At 37.3% G+C, this 14,754-nt stretch overlaps 1 protein-coding gene across 1 annotated transcript in view; it reads right to left on the minus strand.

Annotated features, from left to right (window-relative positions):
• Positions 1-668: 668 nt before the first annotated feature.
• LOC124790080 overlaps positions 669-14,754 on the minus strand; it is a gene marked incomplete at its 5' end in the record, with an annotated part of 634,243 nt that continues 620,157 nt past the window's right edge. Inside the window, 2 exons of the mRNA XM_047257646.1 lie at positions 669-3,159; positions 7,875-8,017. Coding sequence (XP_047113602.1) covers positions 2,446-3,159; positions 7,875-8,017 — 857 coding nt within the window. The remainder of the gene's footprint in view (positions 3,160-7,874; positions 8,018-14,754) is intronic.

Here is a 14,754-nt window from a genome sequence, read left to right on the forward strand (position 1 = left end):
CATGCAATACCTCTCTGTCTTCTTGAGTTCCTTCCAGTGAGTAACCTCACTTGTTCCAATTAGCTCTTTCTGTTTCTGTCATCAGCTTTAAGCTAAACCTGACCAATTTTTTGCTTGGAATGATAACTTCATGTCATATGGTTTCAGTATTTTCATCCATTTCTAGGAGATCTAGCATGGTTACAACTGCCCTTTTCTACTTATCCCCTTCTGTTTTTTTCTGTTTCCTCCTCTCCTTGTGCACATGCCAGTTCATCATATTTACATCATAACCATTGTTTACCACTACCTACATTGTATGTTTGAGGATGTAAACAGATGATAATCTGATTCTTTAAATTTGTAACTGTAGTTGTAGCATTAGCCGCCAACACAATCTTCCTATGTCTTAACGTTGTTTTATTGTTTCTAACGCTAAATACAAATAATGATTTGTAACCACTACCACCAGAATAAGATGAAGAAAAGGAAAAGGAGGAGGAAGGAGGAGGACAGAGAAAGAGGGAAAGGGTGCAGAGGAGGATGAGCAGCAGGAGGAAGGATTGGAGAGTATAGCACAAGGCAAGCAGGAGACGACTATAAGTAGATCCTAAGGTTTTATGCGTTATCAAACTACATTGCTTGTGCTTCTTAAATAATGTGGGTTGATGCAATGAGAAATTTTTGCATAAATGGACCACCAGACATTTAATATTTATTCACACTGAGTATATTGCAACAATGAATCAGACGAAGTCTCAAACAAAGACACAAATATTTTGTATAAATAATGTACATTTTTACAGACTCATCCCTTCAACCGGTTTCAGTATATATTTACAGCTCTCTATCTCTGCAAGTTACATTGCAGATGTAATCTGCATGTAAAATATTACAGCAATTGAGTATGAACCAAATATGAAAGAACAAAAGCGCCCAAAATATATCATTGGTGTTTTTGGTATAAGGCATTTTTGACATACTACATTAATTCTACGAATGATACAAAATCATACATTAATCTACGTGGATATCAACAACACTGAAAACATATGCTTCCATCACATGAAATTTTCTAGTTATTTTTATGAAAAGCATTTAAGATAACTTTTTTTAAAAAGGAAATATCAACATTGGCAACACTGTAAAAATAATTGTGTATCACTGAAAACCTACAGTGAAACAAAAAATAATTCTCTTCGTTATTTATAATTGACATATTTGCACTAACTCGAGGAAAAGAAATTACAATTTCATACTTTATAGCTTTATACATGTAAATAAATAAAGTATTTTATAGATTTCTAACACTGTACAATAAAAACAAATATCACATTTCACTTTTTTATACTCATTCAAAGCTGATGAACTGCAACTCTTGAGACACTACACTTCTGCTACAAACACTATGAACATTCTCCACAACAGGCTTCTTCTTCTTCTCAACAAATATCGATTTATAGTAAGATGATGAATTGTTAAATTTTAATATTGCAGTCAATTCAGTAATTTGTACTATAGCTAGCGTGATGCTCAAACTAAAACAATATCATCCTCCTCTTACAGAAACCGAAACAACAGCTTTTTAACAAACTGTAGGAAACGACATATGTGCAAATAAATAGCTCTGAATCTGTTACACATAATACAAAACGAAACAGTTTAATTCAGGGGGATTTTTGGTAAAATTAATATATTAAAATTTATGAAGCCTCGATACTACTTAACAGAAGAAAGCCAAAGTAACATATTATTTACAATCGATGCAAGAACAATGGAATAAATACATTGAAAAATATGAAGGTTTTATCACAATACTTTCTGTGCAGGTCATCTCTGCTCACTAATACATATATATCTGGAGTAAGAGTCCAGGTAAGTTGTTTTTGTAAAGTTTACCAGGCAAAACACTTGTACCAAAATAACGTGCATGTGTGCAACAAAACTATTTGGTTCAAAAGAAATCACAAAAGTAACTTTCTATTTGATACAAATATTAATTTGAAATTGTTTTTCTCAGTCAATTTGTCAAGTTTACAATGGCATTAAATGAATATATGTTTGAACAGCTTCTCTACAGCGCAATATAAACTAACTATAAAAAGTTTATTTTTAAAACTTGACCAGTCTAAAATACAGCAGATATATTCTGAATTTCTTGCAAATACACTATTCTACATATCACCAGTAATGACACTTTATGTAGCTTCAAGGCTACTGCAATAAAGACAGAATGATATATTGTATATCCATAGCAATTCTTAAAATATAACACTCATTTCCATTTTAAAACTGTTACCAGCCCAACTAGATTTGCAGATTATTTACACAAATCTGAAGGAACTCTTGACACTTGACTATTTGGTACAATACAGATGAGTGGATGAGGCCGAGTGTGCGAGTTAATTACACACCCAAACTAAATGAGTTCACTTGCATGTGCAATCATCCTACACTGCAGTATTTTCAGACATGAGACTCTAGGGGAGGTATAGGTTCTGGTAGACTATGGCTGCTGAGCTCTGGTGAACTTGTGCGTCTTTCTTTATCCTCTTTCTCATTTAACTGTTGTTGTTGGTACTGCAATCTGTTATCCACCCAATGCAATTTGTCGAAGTCTTTAGTGCCACCAACAGTATGCCTACGCTTAATAGATCTTTCCGGCATACCATTCTTTCGCTTGAGTTTCACCAAAATGGCAACATTCTCCTTCTCCCTGCCGTAGCCTCGCAATGTGCGCATTTCCTGTTTCCTCTTGCTGTTGTTTGACTCAGTCTTTTCTGTCTTTGTGAGAGAATCAGATCTTTTAAGTTTTGTAGTTGATAATAATTCATATCTTTCTGCTTTAGTTAATGATTCCGACCTTCTAAGTTTTGTGTTAGCTAAAGTTTCACTCTTGTCTGCTTTGGTAAGAGACCCCGAACGCCTCAATTTTGAATTTCGTGTCAAGTCAGTTTTCTCATTATTAGCAGCTGATTCAGAACTTTTTGTCTTTGAATTAGACATAAGGCCTTGATCTGTTTTTTCAGCACTTTGTGTGTCCACTTTTTCTAGATTACTTGTGTTCTTAAGATCAGAAAGGACTGCTTTATGCTCTGAAACATTTTTCTGTCCTGTGCTGGACTCTCTGTTCTGGGATCTTGGAAGTTCTGCATCACAGCCCTCTTTCACACATGCATCCTACGGGAAAGAAAAGAATGATCAATAAATTAAGCAACAACACTTACAGCATGAGTTACAGATTTTGATATCGTAACTCTGGCTTAAGCAAGAAAGGAAACTTCTAAAAAATATTCCATGCAACAAGTTATCAACAGTATTCTCTGATGTATCCAACATCTGTTGCCTGGAAAAAGAATACAACTACGGAACTTTATTTTCAATTTATAGCCATTTCCAAATAGTTTGAAGCAGGTCCGAAGCACTGGTCCTGAAATGGATGATGTTTCATGAGACGATTTACTGATTTTAAGTTGCTGACCATGCCACATGTGTTTTCATTTTAAATAGTTGCACTAATACATTTTAATGAATTGTATGCTGCCACATTTGCAAAACCTGCCTATGGGATAGTTAATCAAAATGGATAATCCCATTAAGAAAAATGTGATGTTATTAAAGTTCACCTATTTATGAACCTTTTAATCAAACACCATCATTTTTGTTTTGAAAGAGTGCTTAATACGTATGCCAATATAAGTCACAATGTAACATAATAATAAATAAGTGAAAACAAAAAAGCTAATTATGTGCACAGAACAACAATTAATTTTAATATGGTTTTTTTATTCACTTGTGACAGAACATCAAATCAAAAAGTACTGTATTTCTTTTTAATATCCAGCAGCTGAATCCAAAAAGTGCCAAAATGATATAGCAACCACAAATGCTGCTTCATAACATATTAATAGTCTATACACATTTCATGAATTCAAAGTTTTGAATTAAACATTTAGACACTATCTGGAGGATAACAGAAGTAATGAAGGCAATGTTGCTGCAAGAAAAGTTTGAATAAAAATGGAAATAGAATGCTGATAATTTGTTAACATGTATAAGTTAGATATAAAATAAATGAAGCTTATAATTACTTATAAGACCCTAATGCATCAAATCAATTACGTCTGGAAAATAATTTGAAAATCAGTTACAAGAAAATCATGTATCGGACAAGGGAAACGTGTACATAAAATGTCTTATGAATACAGTTCCAAGATGTCTAGGAATACAAGCACTAAATGTAAAAAAAAAGGAGCTTAATGTACTACCAGGAGTAAATGAGAAGATTAAGATAAATGGTTACATTGATTTATAATCTGTTTTAACTACGTTGCATATTTCATAATTTGTTGCATTTAAGTTTATGTATCCTAAGTAATTGACATCTGTTATCTGTTTATGGCCATAGTATCATCAGTGGTGCATGCTTAAATTTGTACAGGAGCTTTGTTTGTTCTTCGATCATGGGAACTGGTCGATCATGTTCTCCATGAGCCTAGCAACCAATATTTACACTCAGGGGCAATGTCTGTAACACTTCATGACATTTGCAACAAGAGCACAGTAATTAATTTGGCTGCAGAAGAAGCAAGAGAGAGGATAAATTGTAATGGCAAAAATTAAAATATGTAAAACAGTTTGTTGAGGACTGTTGTTGATGAATGTATACGAAGATGGTAGAGTGCACAATAGACTAGAAAACTACACATACCTAATAAAAACACTGATAATCATATACCACTTAAGTGCCAAATACTGCCCACACATTTGTTTCAAACTAGAAAAAAAAAGGCACACGGGTGCCTCTCACCCTCCGTCTGGGCAACTGCCTATCTTTACCAATCTCCTCCAAACTAAACCCACTTATCTTCCCAAGGGAGTTGCTAACAGATCCAAAAGCTAGTATTGTATTTTTCCTACTTTAAAATGTATATTGGAAGTACTTGCAACTTAGTCTCCTTAAGGTAAGTAATAGGCAGACATTCCATTTCCTTACAATTTTGTAGTTCCCCCAAGTATGGCCACGGTATGTAGGCCAGCCATCAATCAAATCTGCTTTATCATATTTTACCAAGATATTAAATAGATTATCTCAAAACAACATACAAGATGATAATAATAACCATAATATTAAGAATACTGTTTTTTCTTTTGTTGGGCAGAGAAGACTGATGCCTTCCCATTCATTTTTATCTCCCCTCATCCACAACAGCTCAGTCCAACTCAACTGCAAGTTCGAGTGACCTACCCCTCCCTTCCCAGCATCCCAGACCTATTCCTCTTTCCCCTCTGATAGTTCTGAAAAGTAAGTAGAATCTTTTCTACTCCTACTTTTCTACTTCTACCTTCTATATGCTCCTGAAAATCCACAAACCCAACACACTACTCTCGTAGACCAACATTTTCAACTTATTGTCTGTAGCCTATTCTCCCACATAAAAAACACCAACCACGTTCTCCACCGACTCCCCACAGTTCCTGTTCTTTTACCACATGATGCCTTGCTCATTACTATTGATGCCACTTCCCTTTACACCAACATCCATAATGCTCATGGCCTTGCTGCTACTCAACACTACTTTTCCCAATGCCCAATGGCTTCCAAACCTGCAACCTCCTTCCTGGTTACCATGCCCAACTAATCGCCCATGATTACTTCACTTCTGAAGACGTCACCTACAAAACAAATATGTGATGCGGCAATGGGAAGCCACAAGGCACCATCCTATGTCAACCTATACATGGGCCATGTACAGGAAACCTTCCTAACCACCCAGAATCCCATACCCCACAGCTCCAGGATCTCATTATCATCTGACCCTTTCTCTTCACCTGGTTATCTTCAACCCAACAAGCCACCTTCCTCGAGGTTGACCTCTGCCTTGAGGATGGCTACATCAGTACCCCCTTCCATATCAAACCTACCCACAACCAGCAATCCTTCCAGTTCAACAGCTGCCACCTATTCCATACCAAAAAATCCCTTCCTTACAGCCAAGCCACCAATGAATCAAATTCAGTCCCTCTACAAATACACCAAGGTTCTCACTGAGGCCTCCACAGACTGAAACTAACATTCCAACCTTGTACAGAAACTCTCCCTCACCCGGTCCCCGGTCTAACCTCACAGCTGTTCCCCCTTACCCTGGACCCACCATGTGTCTGTATGCTGTACACTCCCCCTTTCCCTAAACTTCTCCAGTCCTTTTCCTTCACTCTTCACTGCTCTTCCTTCCCCTTCAACTCTTCTGCTGGAAGGAGGAGCCACTGGCTCTGAATGCTTGTGTAAGTTAAACCTTCTTTTGTGTGTGATCTCCTGCTGTCACTCAGTGAGTAGATGTTTTTTATCTATCTAGTTACATTATATTGTCAACTGACTATTTGTGTTGTATAGCATGAATAATTAGACAAAAAAGGAATGATGAACAAGTAAAAGTGAATGGCTTCTGAAAACCATCACCAGTGACCTAGCTCCCAAAGATGAAAGAGTTCGCCCATCTCTAGTTGGGCGCACACATTTCAACAAGATCTGTTTTAAGTAACGGGTACAGTATAAATGAAAGGGGAATCTCCAATGTGAGATTGTCTATTCAACTTTTACAATTTATTTTTTGAAAAACAATTACAATTACTTCCTAAGAATAATCAAACATTGCTCCCAGACATGATAAAGAACCTGATCTCAAAATACAAAAGACGAGTGTGAAAATGAAAGGATGAAACAACTGGCAGAAGCTGATCTGGAGGGAACATACGTTTGAATTTCAAAGAAATGTAGGAACACTCAAATCAATACTGACCCTACAGTGTATCTTGAAAGACAAATTGCAGGAGGCAAACTTACACTTTTAGCATTTGAAGATTTACATAAAGTTTTTGATAATGTCAACTGGAATTCACTCTTTAAAAACCAGAATTAATCGAGATAAAATTCAGGGAGTCATGAAAGGTTATCTACAATTCATATGGGAACAAGACTGGAGAGAGGGTTGTAGCCTGTGCCCCATGATATTTAATCTGCACACAGAGCAAGAAGTAAAGGAAAACAAAGAGAAATTTGAAATAGGAATTGAGGTTCAGAGAGAAGGAATAAAAATTCTAAGATTCACCAATGACAGTGTGATTCTGTCAGGCACAGAAAAGAAATTCAGTGTATGGACAGTATCTTGAAAAGAGGTAATAAGATGAAAATCACCAAGGGTAATGATATTTGTGCAGGAGGGGAAAAAAATAAAAAAACTGGTGGTGGCCACAATAGAGAGGATTGCCAGAGCATTGCCTTTTAAGGGAATCAAACCTGGACACTGAACAGTACAGACAAGACGAAAATAAAAGCTATGCAGGGAAAGGTAGGTTGTGTGTGTGTGTGTGTGTGTGTGTTTGTGTGTGTGTGTGTGTGTGTGTGTCTCTGGGGGGGGGGGGGGGGAGGCATAAATAGTGTGGTGGAAAACAAGTCTTAGAGCAACACTAAGCAGATTCAAGTTGATGCTCATTTCAGGAATGATGCAGAGATTAAAAGGCTTGCACCAAATAGTAGGACAGGGTAGGGTAGGGTAGGGTAGGGTAGCTGAAGCAAACCAGTCTTTCGACTGAAGGCCAAAAAATAACGTTTGTACATTACATATGATTTACTTCAGTTTGAACAGTTATGTTTACCACGATTATTTAATGTCCCTATCTTTCACTGACCCCCCCCTAAATGTGTTTTCTGGTTGCAGGAGAGTGATGATGATAAGCTGAAAGCAACCAACTATTCATAATCAAGGTTTAAGCTTGATCCATAATCCATTTAATTTAGTTTCCTCTGTTTATATATTTCACAACCTGCTGGATGTCTATAACTGAATGAATGATGACATTCAATACAATTTAGAATATCTTGTTCATATACTAACCCAGCTATGCACAGATCGCCCTCTGTGGAGACTTGGATCACGGTATATCTTGTTTTCATCTTCTTCAGCCACTTGCGTGGTGCTTAGCAGGGATTTCAGCTTACGATCAAAGGTTGATGTGAAGCTTGCCAGCAGATCGCTTCCTGTAAAAAAAAACCACACAGGTATTTTTAAGAAATACACAATTTCACACAATCAGTTGCTTGGTTACTTGTGATACAACTGAGGGTTTGGTTTAAATTAACTGCAAATTCTGTATAGAATGACTGAGACTATCTGATTACGAATGGTGACATTAGTTCATCCCAAAATGAAGTAGTCTCTGTTCTCATCACATAAAACCAAGAGAAGTTTCTAATTCTCTGGCTGAAACTGTTCCTTTGTAAAATCTGACTGAAAGGTACATCCAAGGAAAACAAAGCTTCTGGAACCTCTCTCTGAAAAATACATATTGCAAGACATGCCGTACTTGCAGTGATTTTGACATATGCTGTAGCACTTTAAAAAAATGAACCTACATTTTCTAAAAGTATTTGCACATGTCAAGTTTCATTTCTTTTCACTATATAATGCTTGTCAAAACAAAGAATAGCACAAGATCAAACTTGTGTATTGTGTATTGAACCTGGAACCTAGAAACGATGGAAAGGCTTCGTCCCACCATAGCCTTCAGTGGTTCACAACCACACAACAGGCCACCCACCTCACTGCCACCCCCACCGAACTCAGAGTTATCGTGCAGTTTGGCCTCCAGTGGACCGCCCTGGGAAAGATCTCACACCAGACGAGTGTAACCCCAATGTTTGCATGGTAATTATGGTGTACACGTACACGGAGACAGTGTTCGCGCAGCAATCGCCGACATAGCGTAACTGAGGCGGAATAAGGGGAACCAGCCAGCATTTGCTGAGGCAGATGGAAAACCACCTTAAAACCCATCCACAGGCTGGCCTGCACACCAGACCTCTCCACTAATCCACCGGGTGGATTTGGGTCTACCTGGCACACCTTCCCGCCCAGGAAGCAGTGCATTAGACCACGCAGCTAACCATATGGGCTAGTATCAAACTTACTTCCATCTGCCCAACTTACAGGTGTTTCTGTGCTATACTGTAACAGTGTAGAGGCTTCAGAGGCCTAATGTGAAACTATGAAATTCCAAATATTTAAAGAATCGAAGTGTACGTCTCAAGGAATAGTCAAAAAAAGACCAGGGAGCAATAAAATAATTTTGAGACAAAAATTTCTCTCAGCACACGTTATAGTGGTGGCTTTGTAGCTTTTATAAATCATTGCACAAAACACTGACCATTCAGTTTCATGAATGCCTTTCAACTTCTGATAGTCCACTCCTGATATGACACAACGATAAACTGTCAACTGCTCATAAGTAGCACAATCTAAGCGCTTCTTCCACCCACTGTGCAGTCTCATAACTGATTGCAAATATAACTGACAACAATCCGATCATTAGTGTTGCAATAATCCCAGTATGTTGTCTGTTCTGGACTTCAAGTCTCATTTGTTGCCATCATTTTGTAACATCGCTGCTTCTTGCTTTGCAATGTTTCTTCATTGACTTGCGAATTGTGGGGAGAGATACTGCTTAAGCTGCAAACAGATCCATTTTCTCCAATGTTTACCTTTTTTTTCTGATGTACGATAGCATCAGATTTTGAAAGTTGGCATTTCTACAGATGTTGGTTTCAGTGTCTGCTGCAATTTGAAGACTACAACCTTTATCTTATATATTTCTTTGTTAATTACATATATGTATATCAATAAAGCAATAAGAAGAGCAGGTGACAACAGAACTCACAACTTCTTAACCTATGCCACAACAGTTATAGACAGCTTCTCAGCTTCTTGCACAGCCACTAAACATAGTGCCTAATTCACAGAAGCATAAATTAAAAATTAAGGAAAAAAATCCATATCAAAGTTGAGAATATTTGTCATAAATTTTACCAGTAAGCTACTACACTGCAACAGAAAATATTTACACCTTTTTTTTTATTTTACATGCATTTTATGTAGGGTCATTTAGCAAACACAAAGCTTTACCAATATTTCTTATGTATATACAAGGTTATTTACAAAAAAAACTCCAATCATATCAATTTAAATATAATTAACTGCATTTATTGTAATGCTACAAGTTAATACAAACAGTAAAATAGCTACTGGACTGAATGCTGGTGTTATTTTGGTATTCTTGCCATAATGTAACGACAAGACAGTTCAATAATTAGCAAGAAAAATCTGTACTTAATTTTATTAGTGAACAAAATTGTTAATAGTCAACTAGAGTTACCCATAGCAAAGGGTGAGACTACTTAACACAAAAAACCTGATGTTAACAATCATATGTACTGGTAATACAAGAACGAAATATCTTATGTGATAAAAATTTCTAGATCTCTGCATAGATTTTCTCTAGACAATTGGTAAACACCCAAAGTTCGAAACAATATTTTTAATTGTTTAACTTAAATTCATAAAATAAACTTACTGAACAACATTTTAATTACAATCCAATGACAATCCCTATGGCCAGTGGTAAACTATTATCATCACCAAAAAAGGAAAAAGTATTGCTCATCTATCTTTTGAGGCTTACAAAATGTCAATATGACCCATTCCATGAATACACCTGGAGAAACTGTGTTAAAAACAAAGATCCATAACTGTCATACTTTCTAGTAAAAGAACCTATTGTTTCCATAATCAACGAATTAGATACTGTAAAATGAAACTGCCAGTCAAGTCTGTATATTTTAAATCATATACCAGTGCACACAGCTTCAGCATTGAAACACACTTGCCTTATGTTTTTGAATCAGCACGAACTACACCAAAGATCAACACAGTATTTTTTTAAGAACTAGATAGTATTGATTCTATGTCACAGAGGATACAATCAAGACAATATAACTATGTACTGTATATGAATATGAATAAAGGAAAAGTCAGTAAAAACAAACTTACACTGCATTATTTCAATGTATTAAATTCCACAAATCAAAAAACAATAAATAAATAATACAAAAAACAGTGATACTAAAGCAGTTTAGTCTTCCACACAGCGAGCAGAGTTAGGTGGGAACAGTGATGACGAATAGCAGGCAGTCAGTCAGTCAGTCGCCAGGTTAAGCGAGCAAACGAGTGTGCAAGCTACGAGCCGTGCCCCGCTGCCAGCTCGGGTGCCTCTTTACCTCGGCGCAGCCTGCCTAGTGCCTCTGCCGCCGCAGGCGTGGGGCCGGGACCGGTGATGCTGCCAGCACTGTTGCAGATGCCTCCAACCCCTGAGCCTGGCTGTGTCTGTGGCTGTGGCTGGGGCAACTGAGAGAGGAAGCACCAGAAGCCGGGCCCCGCTGCCTGCCTGCAGCACCCACAGAGTCTGTGCTACACTCTGTGGCTTCTACTCTAATCTCATGTTGTCAGTGTACAATTGACCCATATAGGTCTGCCTCTAAGTTTGCCATACATCAAAGTAATGAGAGAAAATGTGCAGTGGGCATTACATGACAAATCATTTTCTTTAAAAAGAAATAGCCTCAAAATGGATCAATTCTACCAGAAGTTTCTTTAAAGAGTTGGCTCACTGTACAACTGTAGTGACATTTGTGCATCTTTCAGCTACCTTTTGAGCCATTTACAACGTTTCTTCAGTTACATTCAGTCCTTTTATTGCAAAGTAATCAATATAAAATTTCTAAGTTCACGTTTGGTACCAGAAATATCAAATCAAAATTGCAGTAAATAGTTTCAGCAAACTAATAATATTGTACCTGCATTATTTTAGGATCTTGAATATTGAAAGAGTTGATAGATTACAGATTTGTGTTTATACACACAATTTACCAACCCCCTCCCAACACACACACACACACACACGTTCATGATGTAAAAGAACATACCAGAACAAATTTTTTTATTTTATTCTTAATAATATCTATGACGACTTGCAATTAATATAAATAGTATGAAGGTTAACAAAGAGTTTTATAGCAGTGTTAGTCTCAACTTTCATAACAAAAAGGAAGTTCCAGCAGGAGACTGTGAAATCTTTCTTTTCAAGACAAATAACTGAAGAAGAGCATCTGAAATAGACACATAGCAAAGCCCTTAAAACACTGGTAGCTGGATCGCTAAGTTGCTACACAAGAAGTTAATGCTCAGATTTGGACACCATTACACTCCTAAGACAGGTAATTCACATCCATTTGTATTAAATCATGGTAAACACACAACCATGTCATGTGCTAGTTCATGTTTCCACGTAGGAGACAAATTTCTCACTTCACTACTACACATTATCATTCCTTAGTTGAAAATCCCATCTCTGGAACTGTTTCAAAATTCAACTTGAATCTCAGAGAGAGGCATAAAAAATGGTTACCCAACTGATTTTGGGACAACACCATATGTTGTGCAATAATGACAGTTCATGTTCAATGATATATATATATATATAAAACAAAGATGAGGTGACTTACCGAACAAAAGTGCTGGCAGGTCGATACACACACAAACAAACACAAACATACACACAAAATTCAAGCTTTCGCAACAAACTGTTGCCTCATCAGGAAAGAGGGAAGGAGAGGGGAAGACGAAAGGAAGTGGGTTTTAAGGGAGAGGGTAAGGAGTCATTCCAATCCCGGGAGCGGAAAGACTTACCTTAGGGGGAAAAAAAGGACAGGTATACACTCGCACACACGCACATATCCATCCACACATACTTGTGTCTGTATGTGTGGATGGATATGTGCGTGTGTGCGAGTGTATACCTGTCCTTTTTTCCCCCTAAGGCAAGTCTTTCCGCTCCCGGGATTGGAATGACTCCTTACCCTCTCCCTTAAAACCCACTTCCTTTCGTCTTCCCCTCTCCTTCCCTCTTTCCTGATGAGGCAACAGTTTGTTGCGAAAGCTTGAATTTTGTGTGTGTGTGTGTATATATATATATATATATATATATATATATATAATGTTAACTGTAATCTCCCTCCTCCTCCTCCACTGGAATTATTTCAGGACTGACTATTTTGACTCCTCCGTGACTCTTAGAACCTAAATTTTGTCATTGACGATAATACAAATAATTTGTCAGTCGTTCCCAAATAACTAGTTTGTCTTTTTCTCTTTGGAAAGAAAAGAAAGAATGGAAGGCAAGGACACAATGATTTCAGATTCTCTTCACTGACATAGAACTGTTTCCATCAATATTGTCACCAAAGCCTCTGAAAAACTGCTAATCAAGTCAATAACTTTCCCCACTATTTCACAGGCATGAATTTCATTCCAAATAGTAGACCTGGCACTGTTATCCTGCTATGAACATGAAAACTGCTTTTCTTAACATGTGATCCCAATGCCTTGAATGTGGTACTTCAATACTTTCACACAAATTATGATTGTGTTAAAGTTCACAAAATACTTAGTAGAGTGCATTATGGCCCTGATTCCACATCAAAAGCATTGGGGAGCCATCCTGAACTATAACTACATAACTGCTACCTAAAAATCACAGAGATTGCATGGAGATGGCACCTATGCACACATATCTCGCTTGACGGCATCCTAAAATATGTCTACAACACTGAGGTCAGGTAATAAAAGACATCACAGAAAGGCCTGTATGCCTTTGGAGCTTTCCTGAAATCAAGTGTTGTTGGTGGTACACATTGCCTCCTTGGGGAGGGGGAAAGGGGGAGGAGGGATAAATATAAAATACACAGTCACACTGCATGTTCATTCGCCACTTGTCAGTGATAGAGAATGGCATACATATGAGGTGTCACATTACATCCCCCGTAAACATCTGCCACACACGAATATATCCAGGACCTGCCTTTTAGAGTGTGAGATGTTTCACCTCACATCATTCTCAAATTCCTACCATGTTCCAAACAGTGCAACCAGAGTGAACCATCTTTGTATGCCCATCTTTTCAGAGATGGTTGTGGGACTCAGCTGTTCAGTAGAGGATATCAACTTAAAACGCCTTTCAGCCATCTCAGTTTACAAAGTTATTTTATTTGGCTACCAGTTTCAGCGATTTATTATGCCATCTTCAGGCCCCAGACCAACATGTAGGTTGATTTGATCAAAACCAAGGTGGAATCTTCCCACATATTGGTCGCTATGCCTGATAATGGCATAGTAAATCACTGAAACTGGTAGCCAAATAAAATGAGTTTGGAAACTAGACAGCTGAAAGATGTTTAATTTGACATCCTCAATGTGAGCCATGTCTCATCAGTATGAGTGACCTCTTTTCATGCTCTGTGCATCCAACGGCAGAGTTCCTGTGCCCAGCGATACGTGATGAAAAAGAGTTATGCAATGAAACGGTACCTTCTGTACCCAACAACTGGTGCACTCAACAATCTTTACAATGGATAGTACACTGTCTAATATGATCCCATGACACATTGGGAAGTTCCATTCACAGGAGCAAGAAGAATGCTCTCCTCCCAAAATTGCAGCTTCTCCAATTCAATTACTAACAAGTGTACATGACAGTAACGATTACTTAGTTTGATATCAGAATGTAACTCTTTTACATCATACCAACCTATTGTTACAAAGTCCTGTAAATACTTAAATGAAAGATAACAACACTGTAGATCTGGATCTGGAACTTTATTCTGCATTTAGCAACTATAAATAACATCATCAATCAAATATCCCACAGGAAAATGTCAAGGTTCAAGGCAGAAAGGAATGCAAATAATTTTAGTGTTAAACACTACTGAAGATACCTCATTTATATATTTCTCATAATACAGTTACTTGCATCCTAACAATATGAGAAATTACAAAAGATGTGTTGTGTTTTGAGTTTTACTGAGAACAGAATGGAACTGAAGGGCAG

This window comes from Schistocerca piceifrons, chromosome 3 (assembly GCF_021461385.2).
Source record: "Schistocerca piceifrons isolate TAMUIC-IGC-003096 chromosome 3, iqSchPice1.1, whole genome shotgun sequence".
In the NCBI taxonomy this organism is placed as follows: Eukaryota; Metazoa; Arthropoda; class Insecta; order Orthoptera; family Acrididae; genus Schistocerca; species Schistocerca piceifrons.